A 24,191-nucleotide genomic window follows, 5' to 3' on the forward strand; every position below is an offset into this window, starting at 1 on the left:
GAGTATGATTGACGTAGCTAGTAGAGGGGCTCTAGTTAACAAGACACCTACTTAAGCTAGAGAACTTATTGAGATTATGGCGGTAAATTATTAGTAGTATAGGACTAGACCAATGATTGCTAAAGATGTTTAATCCTTTGCCAGTGTATTCCCGACTAGGATTCAGTATCAATAGCTTGATCCTCAGTAATATAAGACTCATCAGCAGGATAGATGTAAAATACTGGAAAATAGGCGAATATGAATAAAGGAATTTTCCGGAATTTTTGGAAATTTTTCTGGAATTTTTCGGAGACTGTATGACTTCGGTTACGGGGATAAAAAAACGGGGCCCCGGGAAAACCTGTTTAAGCTACCCCATTGTAACGAGGAAAAGTTTTCTTTTCCTTTTTCTTTGCTTTATTTTCTTTTCTTTCTTTTGTTTTCCCCGCGTGCCCGAGTTCTTTTTTCCCCCGATCCCGATTCTCTTCTTCCTTTCTTCTCTGCCCTAACTGCTCCATCAACCGGCGCCACTCCTCTTCTCCTCTGCGCGCCGACACCGATCCAGTGCCCACGCCGGTCGAGCCACCTTTCCGATCCTTCCTCCCTCACCTCTCGCGACGCCGACCATGTTCTGCTACCTTATCCCTTCCTCTATTCCGGCCGAGCAGCGCCGAAAGTTTTCTTTTCTTCGCGTTGCCCGATCGCCGGAAGGAAGGGCCAATGTCAGCCGACCAAGCTTCTTCCTCCCTCGGAGTCACCTTCGGCCAAGGAGAGGTACTGTGCTGAGCCTTGCTCCGACTGCCACGACCTGATCTCTTTGCGTGCCGACACCGTGTGTCCATTGGGTTGTTGCTCTCCTTTGTGACGACCACCGGACTTGGAGTTTGTTCAGCCACTGGATTTCCGACATTATCCGATTTCAGCCACGTCCGGCAGTGACTCGACAGTTCGGGCATTTATGTTTGGGTGAGTATTTGGATTTTAGCCCTTGGGTTGGAAACATTGATACGGTTGTGCTGATATTTTTGGTTATGCTGATATTTTTGATTTAGGGCTTTTGGAATTTGCGGTGGCGATTTTGCTTCGGCTAAGGACCTCAAGGAAGAGGTTTCTAAGGTGAGTTTTTAGGATATGCTTTAATCCGAGCTATGAAGGAAGTGTAGTAATTGTAATACATGCTGTTGGTGAATTATGTTTATGTTTTGAATTAGGGATAATTGGATAACTAGATGGTTAGGTCCGAATCGTTTGTTACTCGAGAATAAATGAATGAAATAGGATTTCTGATAATTAAGAGATTAGCTATGTGATATACATATGTAGCTAAATTAAATGTGACTATTACAGGACATTGATTTGGGATGAGCACTTTGACGCAGAGGTTGTCTAGCTCGATCTACATTTGAGGCGGGTACCTCTTGACTTATCTTTTATGATATTGTCATTGGATATGCATAGTATTTTATAACTACATGCAATGAACATGTTTGCCGTTGGTATGCCACTATTTGATATCCTTAGCATGTTAGGTTTGTCACCTGTGATGTATCCGTGCTTATATCTCGTGATTTGTTGCCATGATTATCTTGTTACCATGAGTATCTTTGTTTCTAGAGTGACATACCATGCTTACTGAGGTTAGGACTAGGATTTGGATTGTTGTTTCTGGCCTGTGTATTTAGATTATCTGATACTTAGGTTTTAGTGCCATATCAGATTTGTGTACCTCTATTTGTATATCATATATGATTCGGGTGTTTAGACCCTGATTCTTTGATCTGTGTATATTGTTGGTACATATGCTATGGAAGAGGGATATGATTTGGGTCTAGGTTGTTATACCTTAGAGGATTTGTATACCCTAGATCTGTGGATTTGACTTACTGATACTGTGGTACCCATATTATGTATATATGGATTTTTCTATGTTGATCAGGATATTCCATACTTTTTATGTTCAGGACATAGGGTTTTTGATATTCTATCTGACCTGTGTACACTAGATCTTGGTATGTGATCATCGTTTTTACAGTACCCATTTTGTATGTATGGATATGGTTATGTTGATCGGTTTTGCTATGCATAGTGACATGCATCATGATTGCATCTTTGTGCGATTATCGGCTCCACTATGGTTGAGCCCATCGCCGATTACATGTACTGCACACACCCCACTCATGGTTTAGTGGTATATCGGACAGTGTGTGGCGGTTCTGCTGTTTAGCTCCGTTGGTCGAGGACTCGGTAGTAGCCGTGATCGATTCCTTCTGTTTGGCTCACCGGCATTTAGTGTAGCATGTAGTAGGCCGTGACGGTGGACTCTGTTTGCTCCGTTGGTCGGTGACTCGGTGGTAGCCGTGAGAGATTTCCTCCCGTCATCGTGTCGGGAGATGAGAGCATTGAGCTCCCCATTTATGATTTGGGGTCACAGGACGGGAGTAGAGAAGATCCCGTCCACTCGGTCACTCATCGGGAGTAGTGACGACAGAGTGCAGGTTGTCACCACCCTACCCACTCGGTCTCACCATTTGTGTGTGTGATGACTAGGGGTGACCAGGACGCATCATTAGCATCATATGCATTGATGCATTTATATTTTTATGATTGTGTTTGCTGCATTTGGTTGCTGCATTTTGGATGGATACATACTTTTGACCTGCATACAGGATTATTGACACTTTCGGTTTGACGACCCTTTTGTCTGGATAGGAGTTCCTGGTGAGTACAGCTTCCTCTGTTACCTTTCAGTTTTGCGTATTCCCTATATATGATTAGGAAGCTGTATTCCATGTTTGTTGCTGTTAGATATATCTTACTACTCATGTCCATTGGTATTCGCTGAGTTGTTGAACTCACCCCCGTTGACACTATCTTTTTCAGGTACCAGGTTATTTATGGTGTCGCTTGGAGCATCCTGTCTGCTGGTCCCCACGTCACATCAGAAGACTTATCGGTTCACGTATGTTTTGTTTGTTTTATGTATCAGTTTGTTTAGCTCTGTACTCTGGTTTTATTTTTAGAGTGTTGACGTTGATATGTGGTGTTTTGTATTTGTTATTGGTTGTGTAAGCCTAGCCGGCTAGCAGTTTGTGTTTTGGTTTTGGTACAGCTGAGTGGGCTGCTTTATTTTTAACTGCATGGTTGTGTCAGCCAGAGGCTGAATTTGATATTAACTGCGTGGTTGTGTGTATATTCCAGCCGCCTGTGGCTGATATATATTTTATGTCTGTAGAAATGATTCAGATTGTCACCGGTACAGGGGAGGTGCTGCCTAAATTTCTTCGGACAGAGACTCCTCTGGGGCGTGACAATTTAGTGGTATCAGAGCAGGTATACGATACTTGCTATGTGTTCTGGATTTTCGAGATTTATCTGATATCAATTTATTTTGTATCAGAGATCGACTTACGAGTTTTATTTCTCGTGTTTCGGATTTCATGTTTTAGTCTTCTCGATGTGACTTTTTGGATTTTGGGACCTGGCAGCAGCAGGACATCTCCAAGCTATAGGAGGTATGTTTGTATATGTTATCATACCTTTTTGATTAGTTTATGCCCTGTTCATTATTACAGTCTATGACATGGATTAGCACTCTTTACTAGTATCTGTCTAGTTGAGATAGTAGATATTTTATGTATTAGGTAAAACCATGATGATGATCGACCTTGATAGAGATTAAGGGTTACAGTTTCTGGTGATTTATCATATCATACATCAGTAGTTTTTTTAGCTTATGTTATTACTAGTTGGTTAGCAGATTGAGGCACATACCAGCCTCTGCTTTTATTAGCTATGTAGTGGATAGTATTTACCTATTTATGTTGACCTAGCCAGTAGTATAACATGTTATCTTAGTTAATTTCATTCGTAGATAATTGATTTATTCTTGTTAGATCGGTCAGTAGAAGATGGATTGATGTATGTTGACTTAGGTAGTCGTGATCGATTTACCTTAGATGCTTGTAGAGGCTTTATTTATTCTTGATTGGTTAGTAGATAACCGATTAGTTTTGTTGACCCGAACAGTAGGGGATTGACCTACTTTATTTCTAGATGTTTGAATCTTGAGTTATTCGTGGTTAGTTGGATATCTTGAGCACATCGAGTATCTAACTTATCCTGACGTGGGAAAGGATTGGATTAGCCATATACTATTGATGATTTGGTCAGTCGATAGAGGATCGAAGTATCCTATTCCATGGGTACTGTAATTTTAGACTGTTTGTACCTAATTGGATAACTTCGAAGATGGTATAGGGTTGGTGTGATAGATTGGATTAAATATGCTGATTATGCATATCTATGAAGTGTTCATATGATTGTTATAAGTTGAAGAAGTTCTATGATGGATAGTTCATTTGTGGATAGTGAGATATTCCCATCTAGATATGGTTATTGTAGATTCTTGTGGATTATAGCTATTTAGTTAGCTGTACGTGCATGATTGACATATTGGAGGTATCTTATCGATTAAAATCGGTGTTGTGGTATGTACATATGTGTTTGGTGTGGTATTTGAGGTATTTGGTTGATTTTGTGTGATTTGTGAATGCATCTGGGTTTTAGTATGCCTTATTGGAAGTATACGTTGATTATACTCTTGGCATATGTGTATATATGTCAGGTGAGTGTTGTTTGAGGTGTATTGTCGATTATACCCATATTGATATGTGCACACGGGTTTGGTATACATTGTTGGAGGTATCACGGTGATTTATACCTATGATGTGAGTATTTTTGGTATGTATACAAAATGGAGGATTATGTCGATCATACATATGTTGTGTGTGCACGTGTGCCGGGTGTATGGTTAGTAGCATCATGATGATTCTACCTGTATTGAATGTAGAATGTTGAATGTCTACATTATGACATTTGTGGTATTACCCTGTCAAATAATTATCCTATAAGTGGGTGATCGACCCACTAGGATGATGATAGAGTTGACTATGGAATTGATTTGCGTACTGGGTTGTTATACCCTAGACTACCCACATTGATCTGTGGTAGAGAGATCTTGTGCAGTCTCTAGCTAGATAGGTAGGTGCTTTGAGCACTTATGTATTGTTGTGGTAGAGCGTAGCTCCCACATGTTATGGATTGTTTGTGGTAGAGCGTAGTTTCCACCTATTCTGGATTTCCACATATTTAGGGATTGTTTTTTTTAGTGGAGCGTTGCTCCTACATAGTGCGGATTGTTTGTAGCGGAGCATTGCTCCCATATTATTGTGGATACATATTTTGGATTATTTATGGTGGAGCGTTGCTCCCACATATGGAGGATTTCTTGTGGTAGAGCGTTGCTCCCACATATGTGGTATTTCGTGTGATAGAGCATTGCTCTCACACTGGAGGTTCTATTCTTTGGTGATTTATATCGTTGGTGATCAGATCTGTTTATTGTTGAGGATCTTATGGTTAGGAATGACTGAGATACGAACATTATGTGTCTTGATTTTACTATTAGGGCTTACGGTTCTCTAGATGTTATTATGGACACGATGATTTTGGTATTTTGAGGATGTTTGGATCAGTTTCCATTGTCTTTATTGACGATGTTGTGATTTATTACGGATCTGAGGTGATGTCACGTACACTACCTTTGCATAGATCTAAAGATGTTTCGACGAGAACATGTATATGTGATTATCTGTAGTACTGATTTGGTTGTCTTCTGTGAGATGTTTTAGACACACGGTCACCAGTAGGAGTATACCGTGGTTCCACAGGAGATCGAGGTTGTTACTGTTGGGAGTAGACGGAGTCTATAGAAGAGGCTCGCAACTTCCTTTGTTTGGCTCGATATTTCCGGAGATACGTTGAGGGTTTCTCACGGATTGATATGTTACTTTCACGCCTGATCATGAAAGGCGTGAAGTTTACTTGGATTGTGGAATGCAAGACCAGCTTCTAGGAGCTGAAGTGGAGACTAGTGTCGATTTCGATTTTTGGTTTTACCTTCTGGAGAGGACGGATATATCCTCTACCTCGACGCATCTATTCAGGGTTTGAATGCCGTTCTGATGCAGCACGATAGAGTATTCTCCTATGCTTTTCGTCGGTTGAAGAAGCATGAGAAGAACTGTCCTGTACATGATCTGGAGCTAGTCGCCATTATTTTTGCCATGAAGATTTGGCGACATTATTTATATGACGTTACATTTGAGATTCTCACTGACCATATGAGTCTCAAATATTTGTTTTACTTAGAAGGAACCTAATCTCCGACAGAGGAGATGGATGGAGTTCCTGAAGGATTTTGATTGTACCATTAGCTATTACTCAGGGAGAGCTAATGTGGTTGCCGATACACTTAGCAGGAAGTCCAGAGAGACTTTGGCTTGCCACCGAGTTGTGGTCACAGACTGGTTACCATGGTTGCTCAGTAGTCGATCAGGACGAGGATCCGAGAGCCCTAGGCTGTATTTGCGGGTTATTTGCAGCCAGATAGCTTCCGGGTAGCAGACCGAGTTCACACGAGACGAGGAGGGTATTATATACTTCCGAGGTAGATTATGCGTACCTCAGTCTCATCCGGTCTTATAAGAGTTACTTCCGGAGGCTCATCGCTCATGATTTACTGTCCACCCAGGCGGTACCCGCGTGTACCAAGATTTGAGGTGTTTCTATTGGTGGAACGACATGAAGGAAGACATCGCAGATTTTGTAGCTAGATGTCTCGTCTGTCAGCAAGTGAAAGCCGAGCATTAGAGATCTGCCGGCTTATTTCAGCAGATTCCTATTCCCGAGTGGAAATGAGAACATATTACTATGGACTTTGTGGTGAGTTTGCCGAGGACATGACGAAACCATGACGCGATTTGGGTAATCGTTGATCAATTAACCAAATTTGCGCACTTTTTAACTAATCGGGGGACAGATTTCCTGGATCGATTGGTAGATCTATTTTGCCGGGAGATCATCAGATCACGTGGTGTTCCTTTGATTATTATTTCGGATAGAGACCCCCATTCACGTCTCGTTTTTGACAGAGTCTGCAGTAGACCTTGGGCACGCAGCTCTGTTTCAGTACAGTTTTCCATCTTCAGACAGATGGATAGTCACAGCGGACCATTCAGACTCTAGAGGACTTACTGAAGTCTTGTGTATTGGATTTTCGGAGGCAGTTGGGAGGACCATTTGCCATTGGTAAAGTTCGCCTACAACAACGGTTTGCATTCGACTATCCAAATGCCACCGTTAAAGTGTTGTATGGTAGGCCTTGTCGGACACCCACCCTCTGGATGAGGTTGGGAAGGCCTAGTTGTTGGGACCTCATAGAGTCTAATATGAGGCAGAGTTGGTCCGTACTATTAGACAAAGGATGTCAGAGGTATAAGACTGCCAAAAAAAAAATTAGGTAGACCAGAGTCGGAGACTCTAAGAGTTCTCTGCAGGCGACTATATATATTTTTTGCGAGTTTCACCTACGAAAGGGGTGAAAAGATTGGCCTTAGAGGTAAGCCAGCTCCGCGATGCATTGGACCTTTCTAGATCTTGGAGAGGATTGGAGCGGTAGCATACTGGCTAGCACTACCACCGTCCTTGGTAGGTGTGTACGATGGATTCCACGTATCTGTGCTGAGCAGATACGTACCTGACCCGACACATGTGCTGACAGATGTCTTAGATTCAGTTCAGCCTGACGTCACTTATGAGGAGATTCTGGTACGGATTCTGGACTGGAAAGAGAGTCAGTTGAGGAACAAGACTGTTCGGCTGGTTAAAGTCGGATGGTAGTATCATTCGGACGAGGAGGCTACTTGGGAGCTCGAGGATACTATCCGAGCTCGATATCTCCATCTTTTCACTTGAGGTATGTGATTTGTTTACCGTTCAACATTTATGCTTTATATCTGTTGTTGGTACTTGCTGATAGTAGATAATGAAATTTGGGGACCAAATTTTTATTAGTGGGGGAGAATGTAAAATACCGGAAAATAGGCGAATATGAATAAAGGAATTTTCCGGAATTTTTGGAAATTTTTCTGGAATTTTTCGGAGACTGTATGACTTCGGTTACGGGGATAAAAAAATGGGGCCCCGGGAAAACCTGTTTAAGCTACCCCATTGTAACGAGGAAAAGTTTTCTTTTCCTTTTTCTTTGCTTTATTTTCTTTTCTTTCTTTTGTTTTCCCCGCGTGCCCGAGTTCTTTTTTCCCCCGATCCCGATTCTCTTCTTCCTTTCTTCTCTGCCCTAACTGCTCCATCAACCGGCGCCACTCCTCTTCTCCTCTGCGCGCCGACACCGATCCAGTGCCCACGCCGGTCGAGCCACCTTTCCGATCCTTCCTCCCTCACCTCTCGCGACGCCGACCATGTTCTGCTACCTTATCCCTTCCTCTATTCCGGCCGAGCAGCGCCGAAAGTTTTCTTTTCTTCGCGTTGCCCGATCGCCGGAAGGAAGGGCCAATGTCAGCCGACCAAGCTTCTTCCTCCCTCGGAGTCACCTTCGGCCAAGGAGAGGTACTGTGCTGAGCCTTGCTCCGACTGCCACGACCTGATCTCTTTGCGTGCCGACACCGTGTATCCATTGGGTTGTTGCTCTCCTTTGTGACGACCACCGGACTTGGAGTTTGTTCAGCCACTGGATTTCCGACATTATCCGATTTCAGCCACGTCCGGCAGTGACTCGACAGTTCGGGCATTTATGTTTGGGTGAGTATTTGGATTTTAGCCCTTGGGTTGGAAACATTGATACGGTTGTGCTGATATTTTTGGTTATGCTGATATTTTTGATTTAGGGCTTTTGGAATTTGCGGTGGCGATTTTGCTTCGGCTAAGGACCTCAAGGAAGAGGTTTCTAAGGTGAGTTTTTAGGATATGCTTTAATCCGAGCTATGAAGGAAGTGTAGTAATTGTAATACATGCTGTTGGTGAATTATGTTTATGTTTTGAATTAGGGATAATTGGATAACTAGATGGTTAGGTCCGAATCGTTTGTTACTCGAGAATAAATGAATGAAATAGGATTTCTGATAATTAAGAGATTAGCTATGTGATATACATATGTAGCTAAATTAAATGTGACTATTACAGGACATTGATTTGGGATGAGCACTTTGACGCAGAGGTTGTCTAGCTCGATCTACATTTGAGGCGGGTACCTCTTGACTTATCTTTTATGATATTGTCATTGGATATGCATAGTATTTTATAACTACATGCAATGAACATGTTTGCCGTTGGTATGCCACTATTTGATATCCTTAGCATGTTAGGTTTGTCACCTGTGATGTATCCGTGCTTATATCTCGTGATTTGTTGCCATGATTATCTTGTTACCATGAGTATCTTTGTTTCTAGAGTGACATACCATGCTTACTGAGGTTAGGACTAGGATTTGGATTGTTGTTTCTGGCCTGTGTATTTAGATTATCTGATACTTAGGTTTTAGTGCCATATCAGATTTGTGTACCTCTATTTGTATATCATATATGATTCGGGTGTTTAGACCCTGATTCTTTGATCTGTGTATATTGTTGGTACATATGCTATGGAAGAGGGATATGATTTGGGTCTAGGTTGTTATACCTTAGAGGATTTGTATACCCTAGATCTGTGGATTTGACTTACTGATACTGTGGTACCCATATTATGTATATATGGATTTTTCTATGTTGATCAGGATATTCCATACTTTTTATGTTCAGGACATAGGGTTTTTGATATTCTATCTGACCTGTGTACACTAGATCTTGGTATGTGATCATCGTTTTTACAGTACCCATTTTGTATGTATGGATATGGTTATGTTGATCAGTTTTTGCTATGCATAGTGACATGCATCATGATTGCATGCTGTGCGATTGTCGGCTCCACTATGGTTGAGTCCATCGCCAGTTACATGTACTGCACACACCCCCACTCATGGTTTAGTGGTATATCAGACAGGTGTGTGGCGGTTCTGCTGTTTGGCTCCGTTGGTCTGAGGACTCAGCGTGGTAGCCGGCAGTCAGTTCCGCTCTGTTTGGCTCCGCTGGCATTTAGTGTAGCAGTGTAGTAGCCGGCAGACGGTGGACTCTGTTTGGCTCCGTTGGTCAGGTGACTCGGTAGTGGTGGCCGAGATTTCCTCCCGTCATCGTGTCTGGGAGATGAGGCATTGAGCTCCCCATTTATGATTTGGGGTCATAGGACAGGTCGACAAGATCCGTCCACTCGGTCACTCATTAGGAGTAGTGACGACAGAGTGCACACCACCCTACCCACTCGGTCTCACCATTTGTGTGTGTGAGCTGACTGGGGGTGACCAGACGCATCATTAGCATCATATGCATTGATGCATTTATATTTTATGATTGTGTTTGCTGCATTTGGTTGCTGCATTTTGGATGGATACATACTTTTGACTGCATCTGAGGATTATTGACACTTCGGTTTGTGACCCTTTTATGCGGATAGGAGTTCCGGTGAGTCTGACTTCCTCTGTTACCTTTCGGTTTCGTATTCCTATATATGATTAGGAAGTTTTATGTTTGTTGCTATTAGATATATCTTACTACTCATGTTCATTGGTATTATTGAGTTGTTGAACTCACCCCGTTGACACTATCTTTTCGTGTACCAGGTTATTTATGGTGTCGCTTGGAGCATCCTGTCTGCTGGTCCCCGTCACATCGAAGACTTATCGGTTCACGTATGTTTTGTTTGTTTTATGTATCAGTTTGTTTAGCTCTGTACTCTGGTTTTATTTTTAGAGTGTTGACGTTGATATGTGGTGTTTTGTATTTGTTATTGGTTGTGTAAGCCTAGCCGGCTAGCAGTTTGTGTTTTGGTTTTGGTACAGCTGAGTGGGCTGCTTTATTTTTAACTGCGTGGTTGTGTCAGCCAGAGGCTGAATTTGATATTAACTGCGTGGTGTTTGTTTTCTTTTATTGTTATTATTCCAGCCGCATGTGGCTGAGGTATATAGTGCTTGTAGAAAAGTTTCAGATTGTCCGCCGTACAGGGGAGATGCTGCCGAAATTTCTTCGGACAGAGACTCCTCTGGGGCGTGACAATAGATATAATTCATTTATAGGATTCAGGTATGGGAGGAACACACAACAAGGATTTTCTGAGTGGCCCTAGTTTTATCAGCCTTACTTTTAGTACCATCAGCCTAAGCAGCATTTTAGGGTGCAGTTGCAACAATTTTGGCAACAACAAAAAATATAGATTAGGAAAGAACACATTCATCGACATAGTTACAGTTGCTATCAGATTAACATACCGCATCAATTCCCGAAGAGATGAATTGTAGAGTTTGTGATATTTCTGACTTTGATTCTGCTACTTTGCATGACTCTTCTAGTTTTTTTATATCATGTTATTGTAATTGATTCTGATATTATTTGTTGATGATATTGTTGTTCCAAATATTCTTAATGTTGCGTGTATAGGAGATAATGATGGAAGTGTAGGGATTTATGTTGAGGAGATAAAGCCCAAGAATCGCTTCCTTTGACTGTTCTACCACTAGTTGAGCCAGTTGAGTCTGCTAGTATTTTACTTAGTGACGAAGGAAGTGTAGGGATGACTTAAGAATCACTTCCTTTGAGTGAACGACTACTTGATACAGAGCCAGATCCTTTACTTGATCAAGATGATGCTGCATTTAATATTTTAGACCCTCCAGGTATCTTTTAGGATAGTGAGATCAATGTTTCTTTAGAATTATTATAAAATTCCATGGGGGAGATTCATTTTGATTGTAATGAATGTGACACATCTTTTGATTCATGCTCTGTTACTTTTGATATTATTTCTAATCAATCTCGCATAGCATGCGTGCAGGAAATGCATCCTTTCTTTTTAGTGCACAAGATTTTTACAAACAGTTTATTTACAGTCAATCATGCAAGGATGCATTCTATCAAGTGAAGATGACCCTAACACTTTATGAAATAATGAAGCTTCTGGTGTCACGCCCCAGAGGAGTCCCTGTCCGAAGAAATTTCGGCAGCATCTCCCCTGTACGACGGACAATCTGAAACTTTCTACATACATAAATACCTCAGCCACAGGCGGCTGGAATAAAAACAGTAAATAAAATCAATCACCACGCAGTTTATATAAGTATTCAGCCTCTGGCTGCCACAACCACGCAGTTAATAAAATAGTAAACAAAACAATAAAACTCTGACTCGAAATCCACCCTACTCCACTACACTCGTAAAGCTCAAAACCGACGAACCCACCTCTTCTGCCGTCCAGGCAGGCATATAGTAGAATAAAATCCAAATCATATCAAAGGTCCATCAAACGAAAGGATTCCATACAATATCCATATGAAAAATCCAAAACAAGACTAAAACAAAGTCTGATAGAGAATAAAAAAACTAAAATAAAATAACAACTCAACCCAATAGAGGACTAGCACTACGTCTGTGGGGACTAGCGATGGAACTCCCTCCGACATCAACACGAAAATAACAACAATGGGCGGGTGAGTCCAACACTCGGTACAATTGATATGCAAAGTAAAGAAATAACACCTAGCACTAATCATGCGTCCTGATAAAGATAAAGGTAACTACAAACCAAGAAGACAGGAGAGAATCAGTACTAACCAGACCCGGTAAAAGGACAAACAGTCCGAAGGTATAGCAGACATGTATGCATGTCAATCAAGGTATCCAAGCAATGTGCAGCATATAAGTGCAACAAACACAAACACAAACAATAAATGCATCATGCATATGATGCCAATGTCATGGTCACCCCTGCCGACTCACAACAACGGTGGGACCGAGTGGGTAGGGCTGTGACAACGTGCACTCAGCCATCACTCCTGATGAGTGATCGAGTGGACGGGATGCTGTCGGAGTACATACGTACTCCTACCCCAAATCATAAATGGGGAAGCGCAATGCTCTCATCTCCCGGTACACTATGACGGGGAGGAATCTCTAACGTGCTACATGCTGCGTCACACTACCCATGAGCGGATCAACGGAGCACGCTGTGTCCCGCTACCCATGAGCGTCACAACGGAGCACCGAACAGTGATGGAAACTGGCAAAGTGCTCGACAATAATGGAGCAATCTATCGCACAGCATGCGATCATGCAAATGGTGCATGTCACTAAGCATAGTAATATACTAAACCAACCTCTGGGCATATAACAATGGGCACCATAGTGAATAGATCAAATCAAGACATACTGATCAAAAAGGTATCAAACCTAGGTCCTGAACATGTGAAACATGGTTATATCACTACCCATGAGCATGATAGATCGGGTACAAGATCAATACGAGATGCAAACAAACAATCAATCAAACAGGTAACATGTATTGGGCAGTGATTAACCGAAACAAATAGGAAACACAATTAATGCATCATATTATTTTCATTACTAAGCATATCAAAGACAATAAGTCAAAAGTACCCGCCTCCAATAGGAATGTCCAAATCTGACATCGAGCTACTCGTCTCGCGTCAAAGTCCTAAGTCACGAACAAATAAATATATTTTATTTAGCTATATTTTACATAAATAGCTAAATAAATTCTTAAAAATTATTTAGAGCAAAACCCTAAACCAACCTACTAACCATATATTCCAAATTCACTACAAAATGTATCACGATCCTACACTTTACCTCAAATCACAACCGTTGATTGTTGCCGATCGTTTACTGCTGAATTGAGAGCTGCAGAAATAGGGCAACTGCTGGAAACAAAACAAGCAATCAAATCAACAATTTCCTTCCAAACCATGTTCCCAAAAACATAACCACTACAAACCTATACAGAAAATGCTACTTCATTTTCTACAAATCTGATGCCAACCACAGCTTGATTAACAAACTCACCTACTCTGTATCGGAGGTGCAGCTAGTGCTAAGGCAGAGGTAGGGCAGAGGGGTTCGCTGTGGAGAAACAAACTCGCACTCGGAAGTGGCACGCCAAGGAAGAACCAGGGTTTGATTCGTTGTTCTTGGCCGGATGTAATCCAAGCAGAGACGCACTGGCGAAGATGGGAAGAGGGAAAAAGGCCACGGCACTGTGGTGGTCGGCGCTGAGGCTCCAGGGGAAAGGCAATAGGTCGGCTGCCGGCGTGATGCTCGGCTCAGGGAAGATCGCCGGCAATGAAGGGGTCGGCTAGGGCAGAGAGCGAAGCCGCCGGAGCTCTTGTGGCTGATGCTCGACGTCGGCAGAGGAGAAGATGTAAGAGGAGAGGAGGAAACCGAGAATAGGAAGTGGCCGAGGGGTTTAAGGCTTCAGCGAGGAAGAAACCGCCGGGCCGGCGGTTAGGGCTCGGCGTCGGGAAGAAGGGAAGAGGGCAGCAGGTTTTGGCGAGGAAGAGAAATAAGGAAAAGAAATTAGAATAAGTAAAAAGGAATTATAAAAGAAACAATTCCTCGCTTAATTGGGTAGCCTAAATAGGCTTTTCTCCGGGCCCCGTTTTCATCCCCGTTAACTCGTCCATACGAGCTCCGAAAAATCTCCAAAAATTCCGGAAAATTCCCTTATTCATATTCGCCTATTTCCGGTATTTTACATCTGGAGTGGACACTCCAACTGAACTATTTTCGTCCACCGGAGAAAATTGTTAAGGAGACGAAGGTGGAGGGAGCATTCCTCACTTCACCTACAATCATTCCACTTCCAGATTAGCTTCTGGAACTGAATCGACTCTAACCACCAGAAATTCAGGGGAGTCTGTTCCATCTTACTTTTTCTTTTTATTTCTACTTGTATATATTTCTTTACTTTGTTTGCTTGTGCTTGGTAGTTTATTTTTAGTTTGTCTTATTGGTTTTCATAATAAATTCCCTATGTATTCTTTTTTATCATTTTAGAAATTATGAAAGCTAGTTAAATTTGATTGTCGAGTTTGATGATTTATTGTCATGATTAGATTCTTGGATTACATGCGATTACAACTTGGTGATTGATTCTATGTAGATAGATTGGGATGATATTTTTTATATACCTAGTGAGGATATTTTTAAGCCTATTATTCCTATTGATGTATGATGTACTTATTGTTAATGTTACTCTAGAACTTCTTGATTCTTTTGAGACCACATTATCATAGGTATGTATGATTGTTATGAAAGCTATTTTACTAGCTTTTATCCATTCCTTTTGTTATCACATGTTTCATGAATAATTATCATTTGTTTCTCTCTTCCATTCATTTCCTCTCTATTTCACTTTTGGATGTGGATATTTTTGGACGTTCCATGATGAGTGTTTTGCCTGGGACGGATAAAAGTTTAAGTGTGGGGGAAAGAAATAGCTTAGTAGAATTTAAGGAAAGCATAGGTGAACCATGCTTGATCACCATTGGTGAGCCATGCTATTTATCTTTGTATTTGAGCTATTGATGATTATGTATAGGGAAGATGCACAACATGTTAAAAGAAAAAAAATGGGAAAAAAATGAAAAAAAAAAGAAAAAGAACAAAAAATAGAAATGTGAGGAAGAAAAAAATAAAGAAAAGAAAAAAATAGAAAAATGAAAATGCTTTGACATGTGTGGTATTTTGTATTCATTTGTGGTAGAATTTTTTGTGAGTGATAATTTTTATTGTAGCAACATTTAGATTTTATTATCTATCATGAGTAAATTTTTATTGAAAAGCTATAGTAGAGGTTGCTCACATTTTTTTGAGTTGTGAAAAGCTAGCTTGGAAGTTTGGATGAGATATTTTTAGGGCATTAGTTTCTTGTACTCATCTATGTAGCATTCTATTATGTCTATATCGTCCACCGATACCTTGCTTTATCTATCTCATTTTTTTCTTATACTATCATTTTCTTGATTCATGTTTCTCTTACATAATTAATGTCTTCATTATTTTATTGTGGACTACTCAAAGTTGGAAAAATCAATTGGCACATTAAATGGTTAGTCTGGTGAAACCAATTTTGATTCATGGTTTAAACAAAGATGTCTTTTGGAAATTGTTCAAGAAATACTCATTTGGCACATTAAACCCTGAAGACTATCCAGAGCTAGAAGATATTGGTAGAAAGATTGCTCGCAAGTTGAAGGGCTCACCATTAGCTGCAAAGACACTTGGCAGCGTTCTGCAATCATATTTGTGCTAGCAACACTGGGCCACTATAATGAAGAGCGATATATGGAAAGTAAAACAAGATGGAGATGGAATTATGCCAGCTCTGCATTTAAGTTATCAATATCTTAATGAAAATATGAAGCAGTGTTTTGCATTTTGTTCGATGTTCCCTAAAGACTACAGATTCAATAAAGCTACGTTGGTTCAAATGTGGATGGCTGAAGGTTTCATTGAAGATAAAAACACAAAGATGGAAAATGTTGGAAGCGAATATTTTCTTGAGTTTGTTAATAGGTCTTTCTTTCAAGAATTTGAATATGATGGATTTGTGATGCATGACCTTATACATGATTTAGCTGAAATGATTTCTGCGGATGAGACATATAGGATTGAAAATAATAGACAAACAAAGATGCTTTCCACTATTCGGCATCTACGAGTAAAAGAAGGAAAATTGCCGTTGGAGTTCTCTGGATACGAAAAGTTGCGCACATTGCTGTTGAGAAAAAATTCACCTCCTGATAGCCTCTTTGAAAACCTAAGAAGCATTCGCGTTCTGGATGTAAATGGGTGTGGTTTGCCGGAGTTATCTGAACATATTGGAAAATTAATTCACCTCCGTTACCTTGATTTATCATACAATTCTGAAATTAAAATTTTACCTGACTCATTATGCGACCTTTATAATTTGCAAACGCTGAAGGTAAAAGGTTGTTCTGCACTAGAGTCTATACCACAAGGATTGGTTAAGTTGGTCAATTTGAGATACATTTATGCAAATGTAGACTTTTGGGTGATGATAAAGGATGTACGGAGACTAACTAATCTTCAAGAATTGCCAACATTTAGTGTTCAAGAAGAGGATGAACTCAAGCTTGGACAACTAAAGGATTTGACACAGCTTCATGAAACACTTTATATTCAAAATCTTGAGAATGTTGTTGATAGCAAAGAAGCAAAACGGCCTGAGTTAAAGAACAAAGTCCACCTAAAAGAACTGAAGTTGGAATGGAATCATGAGAAGGATGCCAAGTTGGAAGAGGAAGTAATTGAAGCTCTGCAGCCACACGAATCACTTAAAATATTGAGAATTAGGGGTACAACGGAGCTAGGTCACCTAGTTGGTTGATGCCAAAAGTTCTATGCAATTTGGAAAAACTTGAATTATAAAATTGCAAGGGATGGGATGACGTTCTGCCTTTTATTGGTCAACGTTTGCATCTGATTAAACTTCGCATGTACAGCATGCCTGCTTTGAAACAACTGAGTCATGAATTTGAAGGCAAGTGTTTTCCCAAGTTGGAAGTGCTTCAGTTAACCAATTTGCCGGCATTGGAGGAGTGGTCTTGGACAGAGGGCAAAGATCTATTTCCCTGCATGCGTGAACTTCGCGTCAGCAGTTGTCCCAAACTAAAGAGATTACCTCCCTTCCCTCCTTCCCTAGAAATATTGACAATAGAAGACTGTCCCAAGCTCATGTTAAATAGCAAAACGGAAGATGACGAGGAAGGTGGCTGCCACCTACCGCCCCCACTCAAGGTATTGAAATTGAGCTACTGTGGCAGATACGCAAAACTTTTGCCCGACTGCTTGCACAACCTTCGTTTAGTTACTCAATTGGCAATTAATGATTGTCCATACATAACGTCTATATCTCTGGTTCAATTGGTAGAACTGCAATGCTTGTGCATCTCTAACTGTGATGAGTTGATAAGGATGGAGTGCTTAGGACTCCTTAAATCCCTCTGGGAATTGAAGATCGTAAGATGTTCTAAGCTGGTTCAGTTGGATGTAGGAGATGAGCAAGCAGGGAGCTTGTCATCTCTGCGTAAATTATGCGTAGGCAGCACTGCTCTGCTTACAATGTTTCCTCTGAGAAACTCACTGCCATTCATCACAGAACTTGTAATTGAGTCATGTTCTGAGGAGGTGATATTTGAGGAGGCGATATTGGTGCGAGACCTCATTGCTGTTACATATCTAAGCTTCAGTGATTGCAAAAAATTACAATCTCTGCCAACAGAGCTGCTGCAGAGCCTTCCCTCCCTACAAACATTAGTAATAGATTGCTGTCCACAGATCCAATCACTGCCAGAGAAAGGACTTCCTCTCCGTCTCGAATTCCTATTTATATCTGGCTGTCCACAGATTCAAGCGATGCCAGATGAGGGGCTTCCCATGTCACTAAATATTTTCCATTGCTTCGGTGATGTTCATCCAACGCTGATGGAGCAGTCAAAAAGGTTCAAAGCGGATCGCGACAGTAAGTATACCCTTTGACGCCCGTTATTTTTATGTATAGATAGCTCTTATTTTCCATTTCTTGTATCGTATTTTTAGTTAAAAGAACCATAGTCTATCTTTTCACATTTATACGATTCATCAACTTTTTCTTTGCCATACGATTTTTTTTTTTGTCTAAGCTCCCAATGTCTTGGCCTTTTTTTTAAGTCTTTGATAATTAGCCCTATTTACATTGCTCATTCTTTTCTTTGTTTTTTGTCCCTTATATTGTTAACTTATGAAGACAAGTTTGGAAATACATTCTGGACGGTTTAATTAATTATCTCAAGGATTTAGTTCTTAAGACAAGCAATATAAAAAAAATGATGAAGGGTAAATCGGTTTGTAGAGGGTGGCTCAGAAGTCTATGATTGCGTGTTCCATTTGGAAAAAAAATCTATGTAAATGTAGAAAACAACATTGTGTTGTCCTGTCTATTACTGAAGTCAAATACATAGCAATGGGTAATGCGTAGCTCAATTATTATCGATGTTCATACCTTAAAAGATTTTAATTTAGAATAAAAAATGCGAAAACTTTGATAATATAAATTATATAAACCTAACTAAAAATTCAATACATCACTCTAGAACTAAATACATAGAAGTTAAACACCATTTCATTAGAAATCATGTTACAAAAGGAAATATAGAACTTAACTATATTGAATCTAAATCTAACATAACTGATATATTTATCAAACCTTTATCAGAATCTGAATTTAATAACTTAAGACAACAATTAGGAATGTGCTTTATAGAATAGTTTTCTTTATTTCAAAATATGTTTATAAAAAATTGATATTTATTCTGAATATGTTTTTAAATTTTCCATTCAAAAAGTGTTTTCAAAATTGGAGTAGACTAAGACTTATCGTAGAATGGCATGATCCTATAGTTTTAGTAGTAAGCATCTTGCAAGTACAATAGGATCTTTTGCTTGTGTATTGTGAAACATAGAATGATATGAGATACTTTAGATACTTATGTCAGTGCATTTATAAAATTTGGTTAAGTGCAATTAGGGCATTGGATTTGCATCCCCTGCGCACTCACGCGTGAGAGATGGACTCTCCCTTGTATTTATTCACATCATCAATACATGTGAATCAATATAAACCAACTAATATGCCTTGGCACTCCCAATATAGGACTACAGTATCATTCACAATGGAGCATTTTTCCACCTCTTCTTCATTCACATATATCCTATAGAGTATAATCGGGCAGCTCAATAGAGATGGCCGACCTTAAGGGTCGGTCGAGATGTATTTAATAGACAACATCTTAACAACTGGTCAGAACAACAACCATGTGTTAGAGAATATTTTCTAAAATCTTCTTCAAGGATCATTGTGTCTCTCATCAACTGTATACTTTCCTTTCACTAACAACCTTTGACAACCTTTGACACATATCGTCATCTCATCATCATGGAGGTTATGAGAAATGGTATATAAAGAGGAGTTCTCTCCGTTGGCAAAGTACACCCTCTGGACATCTACAACTTATTCTTGCGCATACACTCTTACCGTTCTCCCTACCGAAATTGTATTGACTTAAGTGTCGGAGGACCTTCGTCAGGGACTCCCCCTGGTTTCCACTGACATTTTGTTGTCTCATTTTCACTTGCGCAAGGACAAAAGGAAGGGTTTCCATGGAGGAAAAAGGCTTCTACCGATCAATCATCAAGCCACCGTGCCTAGCGCGTCATCTCTATAGTTTTCAGACAGAATCATCCACCTAAAAGAATTGGTGTTGGAATGGAATCATTTGAAGGATACCAAGTTGGAATGGAGGTCTGTGAGGCAGGTCGGTCGAGGGTCATATCCGACCGGCAGGAAACAAGCACGAGCGAAAGTCAAGAACCCGCGCGGAGCATCTCAGACCGCCCCGGACGGAAGAGCTATGCCCGAGCGGCTATCCCGCTCGACTGGTAGCAGGATCATTAGGTGCCCTTCAACATCCTTTTGGGAGATGGTGTCGCTGACAGGCAGCGTGGCCGGTGGACGGATCGTACGGTGGAAGCTTCGACTGTCCTGTCAGAGGATGTGCATGCCCCGTTAAGATAGGGTGTCAGGAGCATTTTACTGCTTGGTCTTTTCATAGGAAACTTGGGAAAGTGCGCTCGTATTGGGAAATGAGTCCGTAAGCTACAGGGATTCTATATAAAGGGGGGTCCAAAGCAGCAGAGGAGGTAAGCAAAATTCACTGCTCACACTCGCTCTCTACTATTCTACTGTTGTTCCACTTCTTTGCTCCAGTGATTGACTTGAGCGTCGGAGGGTCATCACCAGGGACCCCTTCCCCAGTACGACACTGATGTTTGCTGTGTTACAGGATGGGAGACAACCCACGCATCGCCAACTCAGCGTCACATCCCCGGCCGCCACCTTCAATACTTTCAAACAGGATCGGGTGGTATATAAAGGAGAATTCTCTCCGTTGGCAAGGTACGTCATCTGGGCATCTGCAACCTATTCTCGCACATACACTCTTATTGTTCTCCCTACCGGAATTATACTGACTTAAGTGTCGGAGAGTCTTCACCAAGAACTCCCCTGGTTTCTAGACACTGACGTTTTGTTGTCTCATTTTGGCTTGCGCAAGGACAAAAGGAAGCGTTTCTATGGAGGAAAAAGGCTTCCACCGATCAATCATCAAGTCACCGTGTCTAGCGTGTTATCTCTAAAATTTTCAGACAGGATCATCTATCTAAAAGAATTGGTGTTGGAATGGAATCAGGAGAAGGATACCAAGTTGGAATGGGAAGTAATTGAAGGTCTGCATTCTTCAGCCACGTGAATCACTCAAAATATTGACAATTAGAGGGTACAACGGAGCTAGGTCACCTAGTTGGTTGATTCCAAAAGTTCTATCCAATTTGGAAAAACTTAAATTAGTAAATTGCAGGGGATGGAATGACGTTCTTCCATTTATTGGTCAACGTTTGCATAACTGCATCTAATCATATTGAACAATTGGCATGTACCGCATTAACTTTGCATCCATTTGCCGTCATTTGAGGAGTGCTCTTGGACCGAGGGCAAAGCATGCGTGAACTTCGTATTAGAAGTCGTCTCAAACTAAATTAAGAGATTACCTCCCTTCCCTCCTTCCCTAGAAAATAGACAATAAAGACTGTCCCGAGCTTATATTAAATAGCAAAACGGAATATGACGAGAAAGGTGGCTGCCATCTCTTGCCCGACCGCTTGCACAACCTTCGTTTAGTTACTCGATTGAAAATAAATTATCTTCCATCCATAACGTCTATTTCTCTTGTTCAATTGGTAGAACTGCAATACTTGTACATCTCTAACTGTGATGAGTTGAGAAATATGGAGTGCTTAAGACACCTTAAATCCCTCAAGGAATTGACGATCGTAGGATGTCCTAAGCTGGTTCGGTTGGATGTAGAAGATAAGCAAGCAGGGGGCTTGTCATCTCTGCGTAAATTATGCGTGGACAACACTGCTCTGCTTAAAATGTCTCCTCTGAGACACTCACTGCCATTTATCACAGAACTTGTAATTGAGTCATGTTCTGAGGAGGTGATATTTGAGGAGGCGATATTGGTGCGAAGCCTCACTGCCGTTACATCTCTAACCTTCAGTGATTGCAAGAAACTACAATCTCTGCCGACAGAGCTGCTGCATAGCCTTCCCTTCCTAGAAAAATTAATGATGTTTGACTGTCCACAAATCAAATCGCTGCCAGAGAAAGGACTTCCTCCCTCCCTACGGACATTACGGATATCTTGTTGTCCACAGATCCAATCACTGCCAGAGAAAGGACTTCCTCCCTTTCTCAGATCACTATGTATATCTGGTTGTCCACAGATTCAAGCGATTCCGAAGGAGGGGCTTCCGAAGTCACTATCATCTTTCGATTGCTCAGACGATGTTCATCCAACGCTGAAGGAGCAGTCAAAAAAGTTCACCGCGGATCGGATAGTAAGTACCTTTGATGCCCATTATTTTCATGTATAGATAGTAAGTACCGCGGATCAGATAGCTCTTATTTTTTAGTTAATCTTCGCTAAAGAAGAATGCTAGTCTCTATTTTCACATACATACGCTTCATCAACTTTTTCTTTGCCATACAATTTTCTCTCTCAGTGTCTTTGCCTTTTTGTAGGTCTTTGATAATTAACATTATTTACATTGCCCATTCTTTTTTCTTTTTCTTTGTATTGCAAAGGCAAGGTGGTAAAGATATTATGGACGGTTCAATTAATTATCACAAGGATCTGGTTCTTCAAGGGCATACTGTCTATAAGACTTATAGTAAAAGCATCTGTTGGAGTTTGCTGATAATATTCAAGTGATGACTTCGTTATATGTTCTTATGGCGATATATGGTCTCTTTAGAATCGCCTACTATGGGAATAAGGATTTACTTATTGTGTCATTGCTGCGGATTTCTTTAATTTTCACTAGGATATGTGTGAACTTGCTAATAAGTAGTACGACACATTTAACTTGTAGTTTTGACACCGATATTATCTATATATCAGTGTGAGCTTGTTTTTTTTTTCTTTTTCTTTTATCGGTGTGAGATTGATTGCATTATAAATTTTGGATGCATATACGTACAGTGTGAACTAGTTACAAACTTTTGAGTCCTCAAACATAATCCATCCAAATTTGACCTTATTAAGTCAATCAAAACTTGACCGCTTCAAGTTATGAACTTCGTAAATCCCAAGTACACTTTGCTAAATCTAATTCATAAACACATCAAAATAATTTAATTGATTGCAACCATTTGAGAGTATCATTTCACTAACACTTTCTTTATCTTAAAGATCCCCAAGCCCTTAATCTATTATGCCCCATAATATTGGTGATAAAAATATATTACTATTGTTATATTCTTATTAACATTATTTGAGCATATTCATAAGTTCGGAAGATCTCATTATCATTAATGCATTGCACATCTCTAACTGTGATGAGTTGAGACGGATGGAGGGCTTAGGACTCCTTAAATCCCTCAAGCAATTGAAGATCCAAGGATGTCCTTAGTTGATATTGATGGAGCGCTTAGGACTCCTCAAATCCCTCAAGGAATTGAAGATAGTATGATATCCTAAGCTGGTTCAGTTGGATGTTGTAGATGAACAAGCAGGGAGCTTGTTGTCATCTCTGCGTAAATTATGCGTGGAAAACACTGCTCTGCTTAAAATGTTTCCTCTGAGAAACTCACCGTCATTCATCAAAGAACTTGAAATTTAATCATGTTCGGAGGAGGTGTTATTTGAGGAGCCGATATTGGTGCGGAGCTCACTGCTATTACATCCCTAAAGTTCTGTGGTTGCATGAAACTACAATATCTGTCGGCAGACCTGCTGCATAGCCTTCTCTTCCTAGAGAATTTAAAGATAGCTGGCTGTTCACAGATCCAATCATTGTCAGAGAAAGGACTTCTTCCCTCCCTACGGAGATTAGAAACAACTAACTATCCACAGCTCCAATCACTATCAGTGATCGGACTACTTTTTTTTTTTTATTTGTGTAAGATAGCTATGTTTTTTTTCTTCTTTATGTAAGTTTAAGTTGGGATTCAATTTTGGTATCACCAGTCCCAGATGAACTTTTTTTTTTTTTTCTTTTATCAGTGTAATTGTAACAGATGCATTTTTTTCAAAGAAAAAACGTTAATAACTAAGGTAGCAAATGTGAATTAAAAGTGTGAGTGCTCTTATAATTAAGTGTTCGTTGTGTCTCTCTCTCGCCGTTTCAATAATCGTGTCATGATAAGATTGCAATGGAGTTGGTCAGGCTTTAGTCGACTTTACGTTCTCGTCAGAGTTGACGCTGACGCCCCAACGCTTCCTCCGCGAATTTTTATAAAAGTTGAGAAAAAATGTCCTCTCAGGGTCAATTTTAATTTTTTAATTTACTTTT

The 24,191-nt window shown here is 40.5% G+C and overlaps 1 protein-coding gene and 3 long non-coding RNA genes across 4 annotated transcripts; 3 read left to right on the forward strand and 1 right to left on the reverse strand.

The window, feature by feature from the left end:
* The first annotated feature begins 904 nt into the window (after positions 1-904).
* Positions 905-1,398, forward strand: LOC121998902. The gene is made up of 3 exons (XR_006116692.1): positions 905-948; positions 1,035-1,098; positions 1,330-1,398. It is a non-coding gene; the product is annotated as an uncharacterized LOC121998902 (long non-coding RNA).
* A 7,198-nt stretch (positions 1,399-8,596) lies between these two features.
* LOC121998913 lies at positions 8,597-9,090 on the forward strand. Its single transcript, XR_006116701.1, has 3 exons — positions 8,597-8,640; positions 8,727-8,790; positions 9,022-9,090. It is a non-coding gene; the product is annotated as an uncharacterized LOC121998913 (long non-coding RNA).
* Positions 9,091-13,358: 4,268 nt separating this feature from the next.
* On the reverse strand, positions 13,359-13,955 carry LOC121998925. The gene is made up of 3 exons (XR_006116710.1): positions 13,782-13,955; positions 13,569-13,639; positions 13,359-13,413 (listed from the first exon to the last, which is right to left on the reverse strand). It is a non-coding gene; the product is annotated as an uncharacterized LOC121998925 (long non-coding RNA).
* Positions 13,956-16,047: 2,092 nt separating this feature from the next.
* On the forward strand, positions 16,048-22,434 carry LOC122039067 (putative disease resistance protein At3g14460). Its single transcript, XM_042599079.1, has 6 exons — positions 16,048-17,043; positions 17,178-18,241; positions 20,621-20,733; positions 20,982-21,062; positions 21,577-22,235; positions 22,420-22,434. Exons 1-6 carry the CDS (start codon positions 16,048-16,050, stop codon positions 22,432-22,434), a joined length of 2,928 nt encoding a protein of 975 aa, XP_042455013.1.
* Positions 22,435-24,191: the final 1,757 nt, after the last annotated feature.

This window comes from Zingiber officinale, chromosome 1A (genome assembly GCF_018446385.1).
Source record: "Zingiber officinale cultivar Zhangliang chromosome 1A, Zo_v1.1, whole genome shotgun sequence".
Lineage (NCBI taxonomy): Eukaryota > Viridiplantae > Streptophyta > Magnoliopsida > Zingiberales > Zingiberaceae > Zingiber > Zingiber officinale.